The 22,901-nt window shown below is 45.3% G+C and overlaps 1 protein-coding gene across 7 annotated transcripts in view; it reads right to left on the minus strand.

Moving 5' to 3' along the window:
* The window catches only part of MECOM (MDS1 and EVI1 complex locus), a 325,715-nt gene that overhangs the window by 20,827 nt on the left and 281,987 nt on the right, over nt 1-22,901 (minus strand). For 3 of the 7 annotated variants that reach the window (XM_059479092.1, XM_059479095.1, XM_059479094.1), the window contains 6 exons: nt 14,758-14,860; nt 12,789-13,005; nt 10,977-11,124; nt 9,783-9,939; nt 3,339-4,701; nt 1,152-1,239 (listed from right to left, as the gene is read on the minus strand). In XM_059479092.1, the coding sequence (XP_059335075.1) occupies nt 1,152-1,239; nt 3,339-4,701; nt 9,783-9,939; nt 10,977-11,124; nt 12,789-13,005; nt 14,758-14,860 (2,076 nt within the window). Of the gene's footprint in view, nt 1-1,151; nt 1,240-3,338; nt 4,702-9,782; nt 9,940-10,976; nt 11,125-12,778; nt 13,006-14,757; nt 14,861-22,901 lie in introns of all 7 variants that reach the window. The other 4 variants (XM_059479099.1, XM_059479093.1, XM_059479098.1 and 1 more) reach the window with 4 other exon arrangements.

Genomic DNA, 22,901 nt, shown 5'->3' on the forward strand with positions numbered 1-22,901 from the left:
TGTAAATACTACTAAATACTTTCACACACAATCCAACGCTTTGTTCAGACATTGAGATTGGAAAGGGGTGTTGTGCACCTGCAACCATACATGCTATCAGCTGCTCTTCCCAGTTTGCAGAAGTGGCATGTTTCAGAACATATTTTATGCAAGTTAGGAAAAAATAACTTAGGACTTCATTAGGAAAAAAAACCAAAACAAGTAGTAATTGGGCTAGGAATTCAGGAACCTGAATTGCCCAGGAATTCAGAGGAATCTGAACCAGAAACAGCAGCTCATGGTCGTGTGCTTAAAATACAGGATGAGTAGAGGGTGTCATTACTGAGATGAAGCAGCCCACAGTCAGCAAGGAGTCCAACTGTCTAAATACCACAGAGGATTTTATTTCAGGTATAAGATTTAACTGAGATTTTTAGCAAAATCTCTTAGAGCAAGGAGGAAGAAGACAAAATGAAGGTGCAGTGCTGGTGAAGAAAAGCAACGTGTAGTTTGCACACAGATCCTCCTCCTACATCATATACACATCACAGCTGTTAAACTGTTTTGGGACCCTCTCCTAAATGTTTTTCATCCAGGACTGTGGTCTGTGAACAAGCAAGCAGCCCTCATAAAGCCTCTCTTGAGGACTGGAGGAGCAGGGATCCTACACACACTGCACACGTTGCAGCCCACAGCAGCTACCAAAGAAACCATGGAGCATTTGCACTATGAGGCTTGGAAACAACAGGTGGAAACTTTTCTCTCTTTTATGAGAGTCCTTAAACACAATAAAATCCCCTTTAAAGTGGGATGCTCAGCTTTTCTGGCCTTACTGTGAATTTGCACCGGCTCCTCATAGTCAATACTGACTCTCCTTGCTGAAGACACCAGTGGCTGCAAATGTTGGTAGCTACGTTATGGGTTTGGAGGAAAATGGCTCTAAAAGACACACTCAGTTCGAATCTGGCTTCCTCTATAATCAAAACATGTTGTTTCATCTGCAAAACATCAAGAAACCCAGAACAATGCTTACGCTTTTCCACCACAATGGTCCAGCAAAAACTGTGTGTTTTAGGAAATCCAAAAATGACTAAGGCTGCATTCATTTCTCTGCACCTGCTTTGAAGCATCAACAGGCTTGTTTACAACATCAAAATTCCCAAAATACTTACTTGTGGATGAAACAAGAATCCGGGGGAAGGTCTCAAGTATTTCTCTTTTAAAGCTTCCAGTGGGTCAGTTAGCTTTCTTTTTTCTACTCTGTAAATGTTAAAATTAGATTTGCTTGTGATGAATCAGTCTCAGATATTAACAATCATACAGCTACTCAGGTTTAAAACAGGCAATTACACATCAAGCAATTTGTTTCTAGGAGATAACAGTAAAAGATAAGAGAGGAGATCAAGTCTTGATTCCCACACACAGCTTAGTTACTGCCAGGGTGGGGCTGAGAATCACCTTTAAAGTAGATTATACCATTTAATTAGGGAATAATCCCATTTCAAGAGGTTGATAACCACTATAATAAGAACCAATGACTAACTACCAAGCACTTTTATACAGAAATTAGGCAACTGAACAGGCTTAGCACTAAGAGGAGAGGAATTCAGGGAACCCTTGAGCAATGGGTCTGTCTGTCCAGACATAACAGCCACCACCCTGGAAACCTCCCCTGTGCACATCCAAGGTCAAGCAGGGCAGGAAAGGTTGGCTTGAATCTGGGGTGCCAGCAAAAAATCCTGCAATTCACTCATGGCAGCAAAATCCAGCGTGGACAATTCAGAAACCGCGTGGAAATTTGAGGATTTTGCTTTTTCTGTGACTCATGTGCATGGTTTCATGGATGAATTGTGTCGTCCATGTGCAGAGGTAACTCATGGCAAAGGAAGGCTGAGTGATAACTGCCAGAATTTGCACAGATTTCATTAAAATCATGGAAATATAGGCTCACAGAATGGCTTGGGTTGGAAGGGACCCTAAAGATCATCTTGCTCCAACCCCTCTGCCCTGGGCAGGGGAATTTGCAATGCAATTTAATTAGTTGGTAATGCAGGGCCATAAACCGCAGCTCATTATTTCCGCTGCTTCAGGCATTTTTAGTGAATATGGCGCAAAGAAAACTTATGGTCCAACACAGATATCAATCTGGCATGAATAAAACCATCTCACTAAACAGCATCATATCCTGTTTCTTCATAATGCACACTTCTTGTCTTATGCACCAGCACTCTCCAAAAACTTTGCCCACAGCATTTCTTTTTCAAATAAAGTAATAAATTAGCATAATTTACATGGCAGTATCCTTTTTTTTATAACAAGAGGCTGTAAAATCAGTCATTTATATTACAGACTAATATTTTTATGGCTAATATTTCTCTAAACTAATTTAGATGCATGACTTTGACTTGTTGGAGATACAAGTGGAGAAAGGGCAAAGAGGGGGCTGACACACACAGGATGCAGGTGAAATTCACAGCCCAGTGAGGTCCATCTCAGTTCTGCTGGGAAACACCAGAAGGTCTGGATTTTACCACTGGTTTTTAAAATCTCAGCTCACTGACAGTGGGCACCTTTCAAAGCCAACAATGCTCCCGCTGATTTCACAAGGTAGACCATGGATGGGGATCTGCACAGCCTGGTGGAGTGGAAGGTGTCCCTGCCCATGGCAAGGATTGGGATGAGATGAGCTTTAAGGCCCCTTCCAACCCAAGCTTTCTGTGATGATTCTATGTCTAAAGAGCCCACTGGTGAGGCTTTGTACACAAAAGGATGCTGTGCCTTAATTTCTATGAACAAAATGCCTGAAGAAACCAACCCAGTGCTCAAATAATGGCAAAAAAGGGAAGAAATCATTCTCAATTTCCTTACTTTTAACACATCTTAGGGCCAATCTGTTTTTTTTTGTTGTACTTATGAGAAACTCCTCTTGAATTCAAGAGGAGCTGGCAAAGTGAAGTACAAGGGGCACTGTCCTCTCCAGGGGAAGGCAGAGGAGGCAGAGTTTTGGAAGAAAATGAACTTCAGGCAAACCAGTGACATCAAATGCAGATCAAACAAACAAACATTAAACACTGATGCCAACTCAGAGAATATATTCAACCTCTGCATGAAAAGCTATGCAGGTTAAATTAATGACTCATGGCAACGAGAGCTTGCTAATTGCATCATTGCCAGTCCTGTGGCTCACTTGGAGCAGCTGGGATGTGAGGAGGGATGTAGATGCACAGGTCAGCATGTGGCCCCCATGGCCTGGCAGTGCAATGGCACCTCCAGGGACATTAGAGGGACACAGGGTGGCAGCCCTGCAGACCTGGCTGCCTGCACCAAAGGATGCTGAAAGGCAGCAGAGAGCCCTTTACCTGTAGATGGGATCCATAAAGAACGGGGTGGGCCTGGCGTGCTGCAGAGAGGACTCTGAAGCTTTCCTCTGCTCGAGGTCTCCTCCTTTCTTCTCTCCAAAGACGTGGTTTTTGCGGGGCTCAGCCTGCCTCGTGCTGCTGGCTCGGCTGCGGCTGCCCATGCTGAGATCCAGGGGCTGGTCCTGGCTGGAGGCAGAGGGGGCTGCTGGCTTTGAGGGGATGGGGGTGAGTGGCTTCTCCTCCTTACGTTTAATGGTGAGGTCAAAGGGAGACTCAGAGCTTCCCTTTGGGATCTTCTTAATTTCACTGGGTGATTGGGGCTCCACTTTCAGGGGTAACGGTCTCAAGTCTCTATCAGGAAATGGATACATTGATTGAGAGAATGCTGGAAAAAACGGGAGGGGAAACATGGAAGGGTAAGGTAAGGCTCCGACTTTTTTGTCTTGCAGCCCCACAAGTCCTGTTGAACCAAAGTACTTTTCAGCAATAGAAGCAATAGCCTTTATAGAATCATTCACCGCTCCTGACACCGCAGTCTGCTCCTCTAAGGATGGTGAGAAAATGGAATGATTGCTGTGGTCTTTCTTATTATTTATTGACGCCAGGCTCTGCAGAGAGCTTACTTTGTCTTTGAACACTTTACCATTTTCTTTAAATTTCTCTTTCTCACTTTCAATGTCACTTTCCAGATCAGAGCCCGAGGTGGTTTCCAGGTCACTGCCACTGGGGGTACTGACATCGTCAAGGTCAAGGTCACTACTCTCTGACTGGTCACTGAGTTTCTCATGTGGCCTCTCTTCAGAGGACCCTTCTGGTTGAAGCTCCACTGGCTTATTCTCCCCTACTGGTGGTTGTTTATTTAGTGCCTTCAAAATATCCTGGGTGGCTGGCAGTATCTGAGGATTTGTCATGAGGGGACTTTGGCTTTTGTTTGTCTGATCTGTGCTCGGAAGTCCTTTAACAGGAGAACTAGTAGGTAGCAAAGGTGGCCTGTGGTACAAGCCTGAAGGAAACAGACCGGGGAAGCTAAAAGAAAATCCAGGAGCTGTTGGAAAGGTAAGACCAGCAGGATGCCTATTGGCTCCAAAATAGTCAGCAAGGCCCGGATTTGCATGATTCATATTAACCATGGACGTTTTATCCATAGCTGGGGTTCCAGGAAGAGAAATGCCTTGGCCAAAAAATCCTCCTGCTGCAAAATGGTTCTTGCCCTCACAAAATCTCCTGTGTTTATTTAAGGAAGACGTAGTGCTGAACATTTGTCCACAGTCTTTGCACTTGATTTGGGTTCTGCAATCAGCATGCATGCGCTTATGACGACAAAGGTTTGAAAACTGAGTATAGGATTTATGGCAGACCTCACCTGTATGTAAACAACAACAACAACACATCTCAGGCTTTGTGGTAATCGCCCCCACCCTCAAAGTTGTGCAAAAAATACCATTTTTTACCCATCAAACGTCAAAGAGGAAGCCACAGGGAGAGGTCCAGGTGCACAAATGTATAAAAGCAACTGTACTGTCCAAAGTAAGGCATCCGAGCAGACAAATGTGAGAAGACAGCACAAAACCCACTCCAACCAAGCAGAAAAGGTCTGGAATCACTAAAAGACACACTCTCCTCGTTTGCTCTTTGCACTGCACAGTGCTGCACGTTCAGTACCATAATTCCACGTTGCATTAGCCCCCAGAGCCCCCCATGAGCCACGACCCTGTGCTGTGACCCCACATGAACCCACAGTGCTCCTGTGTGAGAGCACAGGTGTCTTCAAATGGCATCCATTTATGGCACTATTCCCATGTGGAAATGAATTATTACAATAAACATTTGCAGGACCAGACAGAGATGAAGCTGCCTCACAGAGCTTTCACTCTGCAAGAATAGGCAAGAGGTGAAGGAGGAGACAACCAGGCATTTCCTATTTCCAAGTATAAATGTAACAAACATTTTTTTTTTTCTACTTACAATGAAAAATTTAATCTCATGGAAGTCCAGGCTGGAACCTGGAAAACCTCAGTACTCTCATAGGTCCAATGCATTTCTATTCATGCAATGCATACAGTGCTCACAGGTGCCTGTAACTCTAAATTCCACATCTTAACTTTCCTAGTCTTAATATTGCTTATTTGCTTCTCTAACATGACAAGATAGACCATATTTCAACAAAAATTTCCTTTAAGAATGAAACTCTCTTTATTTGCACGTCTGATGCTCAGTAAGTATGACACTCTGCATGCTGGAGCTCAGCTTCCAACAACCTTCCACAGAGGCAGGAGGCTGGAAGTGGTCCCAGTGGTGCAGAGTGAGACACTACAGAGTCAATCACATCACTGAGGCAAACAGGATTTCACAGCCTCCTGTTTTTCTGGCTGCTACAAACCTTAGGGGGCAAATTGGGGCAGCAACCAAGTTAAGAGTCTGTAAGCAGAAGTGGGGTTTGGAAGAGGGCAGTGCTTAGTTCCTCAGTGACTTTTTATGTCCCTTCTTGGCATTTTTAGGATGAGCAGGAGCATCAGGCTGTGCTGTGCCTTGTGCTTTTAATTATGCCAAAATTTGTCTGTACCTCTGTACTATCTTGCTTCTATCATCTCCAGACTTGTTTGAAAACAAGGCAGCACCACTATCACCAAGCACTGTTATCCCTCTGCAATAAATCCTTTTTTTTCTGTTTTTTTTTTTTTTTTTTTTTTCCCAGCCAGGAAAAAGCATGTGGCCACTTTATTTTTTTATTTAACTTCTGTGATATCATAAACTCTCATCTTTCACACATCAAAGCCGCGCAACAATGCGCATTGTGTATTCCGAGGCCTTTTTAACAATCATTTTCATGGGCTCGAGACGGTCTGACATAATTTACAATGGCTCTATTTTTAAGCCCGCAGAGGAAACTGAATTGAATGTATCCCATCCTGCACTCTTGGTTCCCATGAACTGCAATCACGTCCCCCGACTTCCACTCGCACCGGGGCCCGCGCTAACCTTCCTGCTCCTGCAAATCCCTGCCCTTGAGAAACTCCGCCGCTTGTTGTCATCTCCTGGCTGTTTACCCCTCCAGCAGCCCGCTCCGTATCTCACCAACAATGCTGCTATTGTTCCCGGGCCTGATCCTGCCCCATCCACCCGCTTTTTCCCCTGTTCTCATCCCCGGGACAATTCGTGCGGGTAAACGGCGCAGGATCGGGCCCAAACACAGGAAATTCGCAGTGTGGTAATTCAGGAAGGAGGGTTTTTTCTGTGTATCAGTTACTGTTCCTGCTGGAAATCTTCATTCACAAGGAAAGGCAAGAAAGAAGGGAGAGAAAAATCAAAAAATCGAGTGAAAAACAGACAGGAAAAAAAAAAAAATGGAAGAGAAAGAAATAAGAGAGACAAGAAGGATGAGAAAAGATTATTCTAGTTTCTTGAAAATGCTTGGTTTTCTCCTGTTAAGTAGTTTTTTTCCCTTAAAAAAATATTTTATTTGCCTATTTATCATAGATATATTTTTTATTTAATACAGAATTATTGATCATTCAATTTTGCTCTGATTTTTCTGCAATTTTCTCCTATTTTTACCTTAATTGCATAAGATTTCTATTCCACACTCCAGGGTACAGAATCAGGCCCCTTACCTTCACTGTTGAGGCTTTACACAGTCATTTCCCCCAGCTCCCACCACATTGATCACAGAAACCAAAATTAAACTGACCCAAATGGTGACTCGAGTGTTGCATCCATAGGTTCACACAAGCTGGATATTATGAATTTATTCCTCTCCCATGTCTAAAGCAGGATAGACCATATGCATTTTTCCAGAAATATCTGAAACGCATGCATTTCTAATGATAAGCCATTGTAGAATTAAAAATAAATAATGTTTAATGGACTTTTGATCTTTTAACAGGTTGCATTGAGGTCCTGCTTCTTATTCACATGGCTTTATTAAAGATAAGGCTTTGATCAGTTTGGCTAGAGTGGCAAAAGACAAAAAAGAGGAGTATTGGCACAGATTAGGTCTTCCTAAAATCTGGAAAGTTCTCCCTTAAATAACAGTGGTACATAATTAAACTATTATTTTCCATTATTATGGAGAATAAAGTCAATAGAATCAAGAAATATTCTACTCTGCAGAAAAGCAAAAATATGCACTTAAAATTTTAAGATATCATTACAGGCCATTAAGAGAGATGCAAATTAATAATTTGACTAAATGCATTTTATCTCAGTTTTTAAATTAATCCAATTGACAATGGCAATACCATTAAGATACATAAATATTTATTATTATAATCTTAGCAAACAATTAACGGCTGTACCAACAGTTCACCTTTTCGAGCATTGAAGTTATTTAAAGCTATTTTGAGGTGCTGCTTGCCTCTTGCATTCAACAGGCATTCTATTTAATTTTTAGGGCTGGCTAAGCAGTTTTGTGCCAGGTGGCAGCCCTTGCTCCCTGAGTACTGTTCCTCTTGGGGACTGTCACCTGAAGCCCAGGTGTGTCACAGCATCAGTGACAGGAACACCCAATGCCATGGGGACTCTGTGGGAGACTCGGTGTCTAAACTGACTGTGAATATCCATGGATATTCCCAAGGACTCCTCAGATAAATTTGTGTTGTAAGATCTACCTCCTTTTCATCCCATGACTCAAACTTTTGTAGATGGGGGGTGGTTATCAACTTTAATTGTTTCCATGTATGAAAGCAACAGAAGCTGGGTTTGATTTCTGCTGTTATACCTTATTACACCCTTTAAATCTCACTGCCATACTTTTTAAGCAACTAACTTGTAAGAGAAACTCCCCTCCTTGCAGACCCCAGGTTTAACAAAAACCCCCAAAAACTGCAAAAAATTAATCTTGTGCCTACACACTCTGTACGGTGATTGTCTCTGAACCCCAAATTAGCCAGCAGTTAAGTTTGCATATTTTCTGCTTATTAAAAAAATTACTGTAAGTACTATTTAGAAAACGTTCAGCCCCTTGTGGCATGTGGTTTCTATTTGGGGAGGCTGGAGATTCTGAGAAGGCAGTGAGTAATTACCTTAGTGTTGGTGAGTTTTCACTCAGGCTTGGGCGGCACACTCTAATGAGAGACAGTTGCCATAAACAGACTGGTAGGAGTAAATCATGGTGTGTGGCCTTCTGGTGGAAAGCAGATATCTGCTCTAGGTGACCCTACCTCACTCTCACAGCTCAGCAGAGCCCACCAAACAAGTGGTCCCCAAACCTTTTTGTTCTGCAATTACACGGCTCTTATCCGTAGGTTGCTCCATGGGGTTTCATCCCTCACACCACATGTGAAGAGATACCATTTGTCGTTTTGATTTACCAGGAAAAACAGCAACAAAAAAACATTTGAGAGATTATTTCATTCATGAGAGCTTCCACTTGGAGACTTCTACGTAGGACGTTGCAATAGGCCTACCTGAGGAGTCCCTACCCAACCAGAAGTTAGTTTCCTAATTAAGTGCAATCATTTAATCTGCAATCAGCTTTAAAAATTACTAGTGATATTTAACATTGGATCTATTATACATTTTCTCATTGAAGGAGTCCAAACCAAAAGTATTACTAATCCAATGGCAGGTTACAGATTTTGCACAAATGAGTTAATACTCCTCCTCTTGAGGAAATATATTAGTTTGTGGCCAATGCTTTTCACAGGTGTGGTGCAGATATTTCAGTAAATTATTGTTGAGAGCAGCAAAAGATTGAAAGGTTTAGCAGACAAGTACAAGAGATGGTCAAGGTACCTTTCAAGTCACAGCAGGTGCCTGAAAAGGCTGTGGTGGAGAGTAGCACTACCAACAATATTTTAAAATATTTTCTGCCTCTGCTTCCCAGGTAAAAAGGAGGGAAAGGAATCTGCACCCTTCCCAAGCAGGGTCTGGGTCAGCAGCAAATGCAACCTGTGAGGTGTTGAGGATCCCATTTAAGACAGCCAGGCTCACATCCAAGGCCAGCTTTATTGCTGGAGAAGCTGTCAATGAAGGTCTAAAAGCTCAACCCAGTCCTTAAACTTGGGGCACGCTCGAGGAAGGTGGTAAGGTGAATCTCATTGCCTTTGAGATTTGTTTTCCAAATCCAGCAAACGTCATGGCATCTGCTGTGGAGACTCTGCAGCCCAAAATCTGCTCCTAAGGCAGGAGCAGAGCAAAGAGGCTGCAGCCACCAAGCCTGGCATGGCTAAATCCCACTCCTCACTTTGCATCTGCTCCTGGAAAAACATCCCCGGGACAACAGGTACATTCATACAGCACACAGTCCGTCTGGAAAGGAAAATCACATGAAAACAACTCCTTGCATTGGACCACAAATTTCCCAGAACTCATTCAGTAACTCCCAGCCCTTGTGGCACGGGTGGGGAACTCAAAGGGAGCAGAACACAACCTGCTGCTCCCAGGCTGCGCTGCTTTACGGCAATGAAACAACACTTAATCAAAGAGGTGTAGTTGGAGACTTACATATAAAAGGTTTGACACTGCTGTGGATGTGTTTATGCTGTTTGAGGCCTGAAGAAGTGGCAAAGGTTTTGCCACACTCTGGACAAGCGTGAGCACGGGCCCCCACGTGCTGGGAACGAATGTGCCTCTGAAGGTTGCTGGGGTCCGTGAAAACCTGCTAGGAAATGAGTACTGATTAACCGAGAAACTTGACTGTGCAAGGAGCCAGACATTACAAGAGCCCTTTAAAATTCAAACCTTGGAGCTATTTTTGGTAGTTTTCTAAGGTTAAAACCCTTGCTAATGGCCAGCAATGGGAGCTGTGCCTGCAGGAAGGGGCCTCAGTTTCCCAGGATCACCCAAGCACTGTGTGGGTCTGTGCACCCCTTTGCAGCAGAAGCACTTGGCTTTGCTGTTAGAAATTGCACATTTGAGGTCATGGATTTAATGGGAAATGAGTGAAAATGTGGCTGCTTGAAACCTCTAAGTGTTACTGCCATAGGAATACTTTATACTGATACCTGAGTGTGTGACAACAAGTAATCCTGTACACAACTCAGAGCTAGAAGCCAGGGCTTGGTTACATCTTATAAGTATCAGTTCAATATGAAATTCCCATTATTGCAGCAAATCTACCTAAAACAAATTAATTCCTCATGCAAAAGGGCCAAGCTTTGGAAATCTGATAAAAAGCAAATGCAGAGTACCACATTCTATGCAGATAATCCCCATAGCAAGCCCAGTGCTGGGAAGTGATGGAGATGCTTTAGAGATGAGAGTTGTACTCAGTGCAGCTGGGGTGCATTGATATTGCTTTATTTTCTGTATTTTATATTGCAGCAGTGTGCTGAAGTTTCTGGTCCCAGCAGCTGGCACACAGCCTAGGGAATCCTCTGTCCTGTGTTTCCCTGGGGGTTCTTGCCCCTCATTGACCCTCTTACACCCCACCAAACTTTTCAAGGAGCCAAGCCCTGAGCTCAAGAATGCTCAGCGTCCTGCATCAGTGCCCATTTTGGACTCTACAGCCATTTCCAAATCAAAAGGGAAATAAAAAGAACCTATTTTCAGAGCAGAAGTGAAAACCCTTGGGAAACCCTCTGCAGCAGGGCAGAAGCCCTTTGCCTTCCTGCATCCCAGCCTGGGGCACCCCCATTTCCAGGCCCCCCTGCATCCAGCAGCACAAGAAGTGCCAGGCAGCCTAAAAATTCACTGTACCTTGGCACAGTTCTCACACTCGTAGTGCTTCCCGCTGTCGTGGGACATTTGGTGACGGATCAAGTTGGACTTCCAGTTGAAAGCCTTGGGGCACTGGTCACACTTGTACTCCCTCTCCTCACTGTGTGACAGCATGTGCTTCTCCAGGCTGTGGAAACAGCAGCAGGGCTCGGTGAGATGGGGGTTTATAGGAGGAGCACAGAGCAGAGCACACAGTTACAGCCAAAAGAAAGAAAATTAAAAAGCCCCAAAGGCCCAGTGCTGACAGAAATAAGTCCCGTGAGTTCCTGGCTCACCCCAGCCAGGAGGCAGAACCTCCCTCTCCCCACCAGAATAACACATCCTCTCATGTTTTGCCAGGCCACTTGCAAATGCTCCAGGAGATGCTGCTGCCACCGCTCCCCAAGGAGATTATTTCATACACCTCTCACTATTTCACTCTGGTAATTCTTCCCTGCAGCCTGAATTATTTCTGCCTTATGACTTTCCCTCTAAACACACCTTGGATGCCACCACCTGCTATAAATCCACTCCTTTGATGGGAGTCAATTTTTCTTACAGCAGGAATAGATGAGGAACAACTCCTCTGGAGTAGGACAGGATGAGTTTAAGAAGCCTCTAGATAAGGTACACCACAACTGAAGCTATTATTGATGATTATTATTAACTGTGTGCAATTGTGTCGTTGTTTAGTCATTCATTTCTTGGTGGTTTATTCAGTCTATTATTAGGATATTCAGTGTCCACCTAAATTCTGTTGCACATTCGTTAAAATTAATTTTGTCTCTGAGTTTTTACCATTCATTTGTAGCAAATATGTATTTTTAAAAAGCTGTATTGCTTGCTCACATACAGAATCAAAACCCCTCACACCACTGCTTGAGGGAAGGTCACTACATAATGCAAGAGTGGATTCATAGAAAACCCACTGGAAAGTGGGAATTTTAGCCTGGGATGCTCAAACTGTTTTCACAGGAAGGTCCCACTGATCTCTGCTGAATCAGTGACCAAACCTGCTGGGGTTACAGCCTTGTTTGGGTTGTGTAGTCCAAACCTTGTCTGGGTTGTGCGGAAACCTCCATTCTCAGCCATGGGCAATGGAAATGATTTCGCTCTGCAGATGCTCTTACTTCTACCCCTCTTCTTCTTTTGTGGGGGAAAAAATAATTCTGGCTTCTCTTTCTAATACTTTTATAACAACTGACTTTCCATCACATAAACAAATTTGCCATGAGACCCAGAGATTTTTGTGGCACTTTGCTGTGGCACCAGCTCCCGGACTCTGTGACCGGCCATCAGCACTGGGCACTCCTGGACCCAACACCCCCATCTTCCTGCCCAGCTATTTCTCCATCTAATTACTCACACCCTCAAGCACAGCTCATTTGGGCCCTTTGTTTTATGCAATCTGGATATAGCACACTTTGGCCCTTTTTTGCAGTGAACTGTCTGCGTGGTGAATGAGCCTTTCAATAATTCAGCAGTTCAGAGAACGGCTGCATTCACTCTCATTTTTCACTCTTTCTCACAGTACTGCCCATCTATTTATGACGACTCCTTCTTTGTTTTCTGCCTTTTCTCTTCAATATTTAATATTTTAAGCTAAATTTACATTTCCTCAATGATCCCCATATGTTAGATATCGTCCTCTCACTCGCAGGGAGAAAAGAACTTAAACCTCACAGGCCAGAGTCCTGCCTCACCCAGCCATCAAATTAATCCCTCAGACTGAAAATCAGACACATGGAACACACACTACACAATGAACAAGAACCTCCCCCATTCAATCACGTTTTCAGCACCTTCTCCTACCTCTGCAAGTCTGGGAAGACCTGGTCACACTCTTTGCACTCCTGGATCTCATGCACGTCCTGAAGGTCGCTCTCGCTCTCGAGCTTCTTCTGGAAGTCCTCCTCCACCATGGAGAAGGCGGAGTGAGGGGTGCTGCAGGGGAACTTCTGGTGGTCCAGCAGCTCAGCCTTGGACTCAAAGAGCTGGTCACAGTCCTCGCAGCGGTACTGGCGCTCCTCTGCAACACACAGGGACAGGGTGGGGACAGGGACACCACCTCAGCTTGCACCCGCCCTTAACCACCACCCCACCACAGGATGGATGATGGTGTGGTTAACGGGTTGCTGCTCAATAAAATAAAGAGGAGAACCTCAAAAGAAAGAAGGATTCCTAAGAATGCTTTATAATGTTAAAACTGGGTGACACCCAACAGGAATCCCTAACCCTGGCTTAGGGCAAAAGTTTAAATACCAAGGACAAGTGTTTAAATATCATCCTAAATGGAATTATACATGGATATCCAGCAGAGGCTGCCAGTCTCTGCATTTCTCAATGAAAGGGACTGACTCAAACACAAACACCAGCATCTAAAATAGCCAAAAGGGTGTTTAGAGTTTTTTTGAGCCTCATCATTTTCATCACAGTCCTTCTGCACCACCCAGCCCTGTTCAAAGTAAGTCACAGATGCATGAAGTTAAATTCTTTGCTTTAAATTCCAAAAAATTAGTCATAATTTCTTGCTGGAAAGTGCAGAATATCAGCAAAGTGTTACTTTGGAGTGAGTACTGCATTCCCTTAACTAGTAATTCCTGCAAAAGAATAGATTAGCTGAAGAAAATCCCTCCCAAAACAAACTTGGAGAAGAGCATCCCACAATGGCTTTTTTTTTTTCTGCTGTATTTTCTAGCGTTGGTCCATGCAAGGAGCCAGACACCCCGGTTTGGTTCCAGATATAAATGCCCTGAGGCTCTGAGTCAGAAAGGCACTGGCTGGGATCCCCAGTGAACGCTCTTGGTTGCTACTCGACAGTTGAGCTGATCCAGAGAAAGTGTCATGGGGCTCTGCTCTTGGCTGTCCACGAGCAGCACTTTGGCTCAGTCTGCTTCTAAATTAGCCCTGTGGGACATGATCCTGCATGTGACTGCAGAGATCTCCTCTGTGTCATCTGTACAATAGCTGCTTGACCATGGGGACTAGGCAGGGAGTGCTGGACAGGGGGACACCTTCAGCAGTAACTAAACAAAGTTAACACGGGAGGAAAAACCCAAACACAAAACCAAATGGGAATGAATGTATAATCCCCATGAATGGATAACTCCCATTTTTTTCTTAAGAGAACAAGAATGTACAAGCAGTTACAAGAAAGTGGAGACCTTGATAATTCCTGCCATGTGCATTGTCCCCGAATTCCTGAAAATTTGTAAAATGTCTCTCTGGGCATAAACTGCAACATGCTGGGCATTAAGAAGATATCCCACACCCAGATCCCACTGTGGCTGATAACCCACTGGTAGCACAGCTAAAGGAGATTTTGGAGATTGGGGACAAATCTGAGCAACAACTCAGGATTTTCAGACAAAGAATCTGTGTGTGGGATGAGTAAAGGACAAGTGTAAGGAGTAAGAATGGCTGAGAGGTCCTCACAAGTGACAGCAACACTGACAACCTCAGATTTCCTCTTTTCAAGGTCACAGTTGTTTGGCTAAATGACAAAAAATAATCTATAACCAGGGCCCATACATGTCCTGCAGGAGCAGCACAGTCTTCAGATAAGGACAGGGACTGTTGCCCTTCTTTTGAAATCCACAAAAAAATCAAGTTTCAATCAGGAACAAAAGGGCAGAAGATGGACAAATGCAACCACAGTCCAGCTCTCCTCTCTGGCTGCAGTGAAGCCATCCCAGATTTCAACAGAAAAAAAAATCTTCCTAAATTCAGGGTTAATTTCAGTGATATTTTCTGGTAGATTAAACAGTAAGAAGAGGCTCACCGTGGATGTCCGGAGCCATTGTTTCATGTGAATAATCTTCACTCTTCATGAACAGTAAGAGCTCCTCTCCTGGCTCAATATCTGCTACCACTCTGTAGAATATCTGGGGGGAAAAAAATAGAAAGAAAAAGCAAGGTAAGCACCACAACAGGCAAAGAAGCACCAATCCCTGCTCGTGAGTGTGGCAGATCTCGTGGCCAGAGCCTGCCCATTCATGATGACCATGGCAAGTGTGCTCCTTCCAGTCCCAAAGCCGTTGTATTTTGGGCTCTGTGAGGATAAAAAGGACTGCTTTCAACAGCCTTTACTGCAAAATGAGCTGTGTGACGACTGCAGACATCACCAGCAACTTGTCTGCTGAATTATACCAAACCAAAGTACAGAGCAGCCATAAAACACATCCCTGAGTGATCCTGGTAAGGGAAGGAACTCCTGTTGCACTGTAAAAGTACTAAAGTAACTTTAATGCTTTTTCTCAGTTATCTCAGACGTCTTTTCCAACCTTGATGTTTCTATAATTCTAAAGCAGACATGAGGAGATGCTGCTGGTTAAGCCACAGCCATCCAGCCCTCCATTCCAACCATCTACACAGTCCAAAAAGTTGTGAGGAGAGAAGCTTGTAAGCATCTGGCTATTCCTTAGCTTCAAATGGAAACCAGGGGAAAAATCAGTCCTGGATGAAGAAACACCATGAGCAGCCAAAAGCCAAAGCTGCTGGTGGTGGCCCTGGCTGGTGACACCGTGTCCCCTCACGCAGGTGATGCTGGGCTGTGGGAAGGAGCCCTTTGGGGTGCAGGAGGCTGTGGGGAAGGACAAAGGGACACCGTCCCTTGGGTCCATATCAGAGGAAGCACAAGCCAGCAGCACCAGGCTCTGCCGAAAGGAAATTCCCAAAATCCATCTGGCTGCTCTCTGTCTCAGCAGGAAATGTGAAGAGCACTAAAAAGCTCCATGAAGCAGCTCAAATAAATATTAGTAACTTCCTCGGGCCTTGTTAAACAAAACCACATGACAGCTATGTTTCCTAAAGGCTAAAAAATTATTCCTTTGCTTTTTCTCAGTATTTTTAAAAGGTCTGCTCCGAAACTTTTAACTCTCATTGCAGTGCATGGGGAGAGAGGCAGCAAATCACCTCCAGGGATCAAAGTCACACAGGTGAGTTTGTCACAGGTAGGGACAGGTGTCTGGAGGTCTGTGGGTACCTCCCCTGCCAGGTCACACAGGATTGTCACCCAGGGTGATGCTGTCCCTGCCCAGGCACACCGGAGCATCATCGGCAGCCAGCACATACCCGTGTCCTCCAGGAGGTGGCCGTACAGCCTAATCCTTTCTGCCTGCACGAGCCGTGCCCACTAAACGGGATAAACACTTAAAAATATCGAATTCGGATGCATTTCCTCAGATTTGGGGTTTTTTTTCCCTGCAGTTTGTCCCAAAAGCCGCTCCGGACAACAGTGCAGGGAGTGGCAGTGGAGGCTGCTCATCCCACAGCCCGGGGCTCACCCCTCACCAGGCGACAGAAGTGCTGGCAAAACACATCAGGCACGAGGTAGCAGTGCCACAACCCCCTGCTTGTGGCCAATTTTCCCCATAAAAACCATGAAAAGGAGTTTATGGACTGTGATCCACCCTCCCTTCTCATCCACACCACCCTCCCTCATCAAACCACCAGCCTGCGCTGCTTGGGCTTCCCATTTGTATCTCTGGTTGAGGGGATTTCAAACTCCACAGGGTGTTTTGGAGGCCCAGAGAGCCTGGCAGTGTCCTGTGAGCATCCCTTCATGCAGCCAGGCAGGTATCTGGTACCACAACCCCCTGAGCATCCAATGCTGCTGTCGGTGATAAAGGATACAGAGCTTCAGCACACTGGGGCTCCACTGAGGCAACACAACTCATCCCATCAAAGGCCAAAACACATTTAAATGTAGCCAGCTTTTACCTCCTGCAAATAAACCCAGTGACAATGCCACATCCAGTGAATATCTGCTGCAAGCAATGCTTGATTTTCCATTTGTTACTATGAACGTGTTGAAAAGTGGATTTTTAATTCCAGAAGTGTAATGGCCTCTGCATATCTGACAGGAAAGCTGCAGTCTGATCTGTGGAAGATAGGCCCAGTTGCTGGCTGGTCTGGGGTGAAAATGATGTGTGGAATAACATGTGCTCATTGACTGAAGAGATTTCTGGAGACCTCCATTGGCAGGACACAGAAGGAGCAGCACACAGCCAGGACACAGCAGGACTCCCACCATCCCAGAGGGACTGTGCCAAAGCCTCTGCTCTGCCCAGGACTTGCTTCTTCTCCCAGGTTCTGTTTCCCAGTCAGGTAAACACCGCTGTTCTTCCTGGGCTGGTTTTGTACCCCCACCAAGGAGCGAACAAAAACCACAGTGGAGCTTTCTCCGGTATTTTCCCCGTCCCACCAAAGGTGTCTGCACAGACCTTTTCACCTCTCCCCACAGAGGGAGGACACGTGGACTGGGGCATAAAGAGGGTCTTGTTCACAGGCTCTGGATGAAGAAACACCATGAAAGCTGGGGAGCATTGCTGTTCTTGGGGCAGCCCAGGGCGATGCAGCATCTTCCCTGCAGCTGTGGGACACAGCCCCAAGCAGCAGCAGGCTCTGCAGACAGCTGTCTTGTCTACACTGGTGTTTAAAAACCCCAAAATGACCCAGCTACCTAACAGGAACTGCCTGGCCAGCCTCTCTGTCCCTCAGCAGAGAAATAAGATGAGCGTTTCAAAAAACTCAATTTTAAGTTGAGTAATGTTTCTTTGTTTTGCATCTCAGACCTGACATTCTCCAAAACAAAGGCTGAGTGACAGATTTGCAGCTCTGGCATTTTCATATCATTACAGTACTAACTTTAATTATTATTAAAAATAATTTTTAAAATTTCTGTATATACAGAAAAAATTCACCTGCACTAAACCCTTTTTACATAAATTTACATTGCAGTGCGAATCTAAAATAAAACATTTTGAAGTTTAAACCAAAATGGCCATGCAGGTAAATTTATTCTGATTTTAAAGGCTGTCCTTATTGCTTCACATTAATAGCTTTTTTTTTTTTCCTCACTCTTCCGACCTAAAAACTCCTGGAATTGCCCTGTCTGGGAAAAAGTGAGAAGCCAACTGTTGAAATGAACCACATTGCCTGAATTTCGAGGCAGCAGCAGATGACCAAGGGCAGGCAGAGAAGGGGGAAATCCTGCAGCCCCCAGATGGGGAACCTCACAAAATCCCCCCAGCTCCACAGGTACCCCTTGGGCTGCCTGGGTCTTGCAAGAACAGCACCTCTACCAAGGGCAGTATTTTTGTACTAGGAAATGCCATCATAAAATAAGTGGATTTTTCAATTGCAAAGCTTGAAGATTTCTGGCACACAGCCCTGACTCTACTGTAATTAATGAAAGGTTTCAATTTTCTGGCTATCATTTCTCCAGCTGACTGATGCTGCTGCATTAACCAATTTTTTTGGGTTAACCTGCACTGGGGTCTGCTTGAGAACAAGTATAGGAAGAGCTTCTGCACAGGAGAGGAACAACCAGAGGAGGGGAGAAAAAAAATAAAAAAAGCAAAGTCCAGATGCTCATTTCACATGCCCTAGGATCAACGGTGTGTGACTACAGTTTATGTAGGAAGAGCAAAATCGGATTCAAGTCTGGAAACACTTTCAAAGTTCAGGGGGTCTGAGGTGGGGAGAGGCTGGGGGAGGCCTGGCTCATCAGTGCTCTGTGCCTGCCCACACCCACGCTGCAGGTCAGAGATCTGTGCTACCGAGCAGAAATAAAAGCTCCCAAACTGCAAAGCCATAAAGGGAAAGGGGAGGGGGAAAAAAGAAAAAAAAAAAAAAAAAAAGGAACACACACAATTCACTTTTAAATGGATGAATAAGGCCTCATTGTTATGAATCCCAGTTTACTTTTCCTGGTCAGGCACTTGAAATTTTATTTATGCTTAATAGACTGCATTTGGCATGTGTAAAGATGACAGAAGCGTGAATTATGAACGACCTTCGACCTATTCAGGAAGTTGTAATAATTGAAATAATAGCGCAGCGCGCTCCCCGCGAGCTCGGCTGGGGCCGCGCTCAGCCACGGAGCCCCTGTGCTCTGAAGCACCCCAGCCATCCCCTGCCCCTGCCAGCCCTGCCTGGACCCCCTCTGCTCCCACCAGCATCCCCCAGAACCACAAGGGGTTCATTGAAGGCAAGGTTTTGGGGGGAAAAGCAGCAAATCAGTCACTGGGTGTGAGAGAAGGCAGGAAGTGCCATGCACGCGTTTGTGGTGCCCCAAAGAGGAGCTGTGCTCTGGTGCATCCAAATAAACCCTTTACTCCTGCCTACACCTTTGGGGAACATTGCACATGGTTCAGAGCTGCCTGGGAAATTCAGATTTTAGGGCAGGCTAGAGATGCTGCTCCAAGTGGATGCAGTTTTGTCCTTTATGTGCTGAACTCACAGCTCCCACCACAGGGGAGGCACCCAGGGATCCTGTCCTGCACACAGGAGGACCCAGCTTGGCATGGTGGGATGGAACAGAAGACCCCAAAAGTGGATTGCTCCCTGGTGAGCCCCACCAGCACTCACTGACCACAGTTCACGGGTTCAGCCACCCCAAGCAAGGCAGCCCCATCTCCCAGCTCCTTTGGGGAATGTGCCCCAAGAGGCAGAGTGAATACTGCCAACTGGCATCCACCTCCACAGGGCTTCAGAGCAAGAGGGGAATTTGCTTGAAAAGTAAAACAAATTAAATGTCCAAAACTACCAATGAGCATCACTTCCAAGGAGCTCCATCAAAATCAGGAATTACACCCACCAGATAAATGAGAAGGGTGAACAGACACACAGCTTCACAACAAGCTGTAATTAGGAGTTTGAAGGGAAAAAACAAGAAAGAAAAAGGTCCAAACAGAACAGCTTCAATTTTAGCTCCCATGATGAACAACTCGTGCAGCTGGAGAGCTGTGTGATGAAACCCGAGCCAGGTTCTTTTTGCAAAACTCAGGCAAATGATAAATTGAAAGAAACTGGAGTTTTTTCAAGGGCCAAGGTAGAGGAGTCCTGCCTGAGAGCTGTACTGGACCCAAAGAAAACTTGAGCAAAAACCCAGAGGCAAAAGTCAGCAAGTCTCTGCATGCAAGGGGCTGTGGGGGCACAAGTGGGAGCCCAGTGGGGAGAAAGGACCCTGCCAGACCCTCTCCTTCCCCCTGCAGACAGGGCAGGGGAGCACCACAGTGCCTCAGCACCAGGGCTGTGAATCCTTTCCTTCTTCATTTCCAAAATGCCCCAAAATCTCTGTGTAGGAAGGACTGGAGGAAGGATGCTCCAGGAATCCCCATTCTTCCACCTTCCTGCTCCCCAAAGCAAGAAGGGAACTGCAGGATACCTCTCTGCAGGGCACCCTTTTTGGCATCTTGGGGGGCTGCAGGCCACCTCCCTCCCCAGTACCACTCAGGTCTTCTTCCACTGTCACTGAATTTTAGCTTCTGTGAAAGCCTTGGCTCCTCCAAGCTGCTCTGGTCCTGCAGAACCTATTCCTTAGGGATCACTATCCACTGACACCAGATCCCAACTTCTGTCACCCAGCTGTTCTCCTCAGCTGATCTAACCAATCTGTTGCCCTCTAACACCCATGAACCTGCATTATGAACCACACCAATATCAAGCAAGGTGCAGTCTTGTCCTGGCTCTGTGGTTGCCCGTAATTCTCTACATTTTAACGAGCAGATGAGTAGGATTTGATAGCCCTCATCACAGAAAAATCCCTTATCACTTTTATGAAACATGAATCAGCAAGAAAAACCTCATCACTTTGCAGATATGGCAACAAGAAGTTTCTAGGTTTGGTTTATAAACAGTTTACTTTAGGTCACATCAGGACAGTCCAATGCTGAGGGCAGTAACACCACCAGTACATCAAATTCCAGATAACACAGGCAGTCATAAAGCCCAGGCAGGAATTTCACCCACAGCCTCAGCTCTAACTGCAGCAAGTGGAAAATCACCACTGAGCAGCTCTTCATCCCACCAGCTCCAAGCTAAAACATCCCTGCTCCACTGGAGACAGATTTTTAGTGGGAGTTGGATTAAGCTTTATTTGCTTAATAACCAGCAACTCACAGGAAGAATGATGGCAGAACAGAGCCCTGTGTGAGCTCAGTGTGTGCGTGCCCTCCTGACCCACAACAGCCAAAACCTTAATTTCACTCTTTGACAACAAAGCCTCAGAACTATTCCTTAAATACACAACTTTTGCAGGTGGCTGTGCAGGAGCCCCTGCCCGCCACGGACAGGGGGCCGCGGCCGTAAAACCTGAAACATGAAGCTGTGCCTGCAGATTAAAAAAGTTTGTAAAACGTGTAAGGTGGGATCAGAGCTGCTGGAACCTACAGCAGTAGGTTCACTCCTGTAAGTTTATATTACTGACATCGGGCACGTTGTTAAGAGTGTGATACTACTGGTTTTGCTCCCTTTGCAGTGGCACGTACTTGAGTATAAGGCAAGGAAACAAAACACGCACACAGAAACCCACTAAAAACCTATTGCGGCACGCACAGCAATCTGAAACCTCAGTAAAGTGATCTTGAGTCACTCTGAGTTTTCTGTGGATAAACCAAGGGGACTCTTCAGGAGCTGCTTTGTTGGGGGAAAAGGGATCTGGAAGTCCAGGTCAGTTTCACAGCACTATGTATCTGCATCACTGTCAGAACTCTGCAAGCAATAAGCAAGATAAAAACAATATTCTGGGGTTTTAACTTCAACAGCTACCAACATTCTTTCTAAAAATAAAAAAGTAAAAAAAAAAATTTGTAGTTTGAAGGTGACCGTGATCTCAGCCTGGAATGTGTGACAGACACTGCCATGGCACTGCTTGATTTGCAACTGCACTTCCATTAACATATATCTTTAAAAATAATGCTTTTGCTGGGCTGGCAGCACTGCCAGAAAGCCTAACAGAGCCAATCATTCTGAAGTCATTAAAAAGTTGAACTAATAGATATTTAACGACAAAAGAGAGGAGTCGTCCAAGTTAGCAGAAACTGCTCTAGAATCCTAAACTGCCTCTGAGCTGAAAAAGCACATTCCAGGGCAAGAACAGTGACAATGCTCTCTGCAGCTCTGCACACACTGTAGTCTCTTTGGGGAAAAGAAAAAAACTGAGTGCCCAGTTTGTGGAATTTCATTATTGATGTACACCTAAAATTACATATGTTCAGGTTAGATTGGGTGTGACAGGAGATAATAGTAAGACAGCAAAAAGAAATCCTAGATCGACCTCATTCGAGATTTAAAAAAAAATAAGTACAAAAATGCAGCTTTTAAGCCCTACTCCAGCTGCAATCAAATGAAACATGAGTTGCATCCAGCGTGCATGTTTTGACTGCATCCCACCATTATCGAGCTGTTCATCTCAGCAAATCTCATTTATACAGTCATAAGAAAGAGCCCAGGCCTTTTGTAAAGTTGATCCTAAGTGATGAAACCTAACCCCAGCCGTGAGTCAGGGGGTGGGGTGGTATGTCTCTGAAAAAACCCTAAGAGAGAAAATGACAAAAAAATGTTTTTCTTTCCCTCTTTTCGTTAAATACAGCAGGTAGAACACAGCAGAGAGACCAGATTACACACCGCCCTGAGTTCATCTCAATCCTGCCTCGAGCAGTCTGGGAGCCATACCTATCAGTCAAGCTTGAATTTAGTAACATAAACTTGTGGGCAGCATGAGGCCGGGAGCACTGGAAGGATCTTTCACCTTCTCAGGTACAGCCCAATGTTTGCTTGTGAATTTTACAGATGAGTTGAAGCAATTAGAGGTGAACAATTACTGCTGATCGAGTGTCAGTGGCTCGGGAGCGAGCGCGGACTGGGGGATGCTCCCTGTGCAACCAGGGCTGCTTGGTGTCCCTGGGGGAGGCAGGAAGAACTGGGGTGCCCCCTTGCCTGCACCCAGCCCTGGCTGTGGCTGCAGCTGAGCTGGGGGCTCCTGTACCAGCTGGGCTGCATCGTCTCTGCCCTCCAGCCCTAGCCACAGCCACTGACACACATACCCATCTTCACCTTATTTTTATTTCCCCTTTTTATTCCCTTCTTTTTCTTTTTTTCCCCCCCTTTTTTTTTTCCAGGAGCTACCAAGGCTGAGTG

This window comes from Ammospiza nelsoni, chromosome 10 (genome assembly GCF_027579445.1).
Source record: "Ammospiza nelsoni isolate bAmmNel1 chromosome 10, bAmmNel1.pri, whole genome shotgun sequence".
Taxonomy (NCBI): domain Eukaryota; kingdom Metazoa; phylum Chordata; class Aves; order Passeriformes; family Passerellidae; genus Ammospiza; species Ammospiza nelsoni.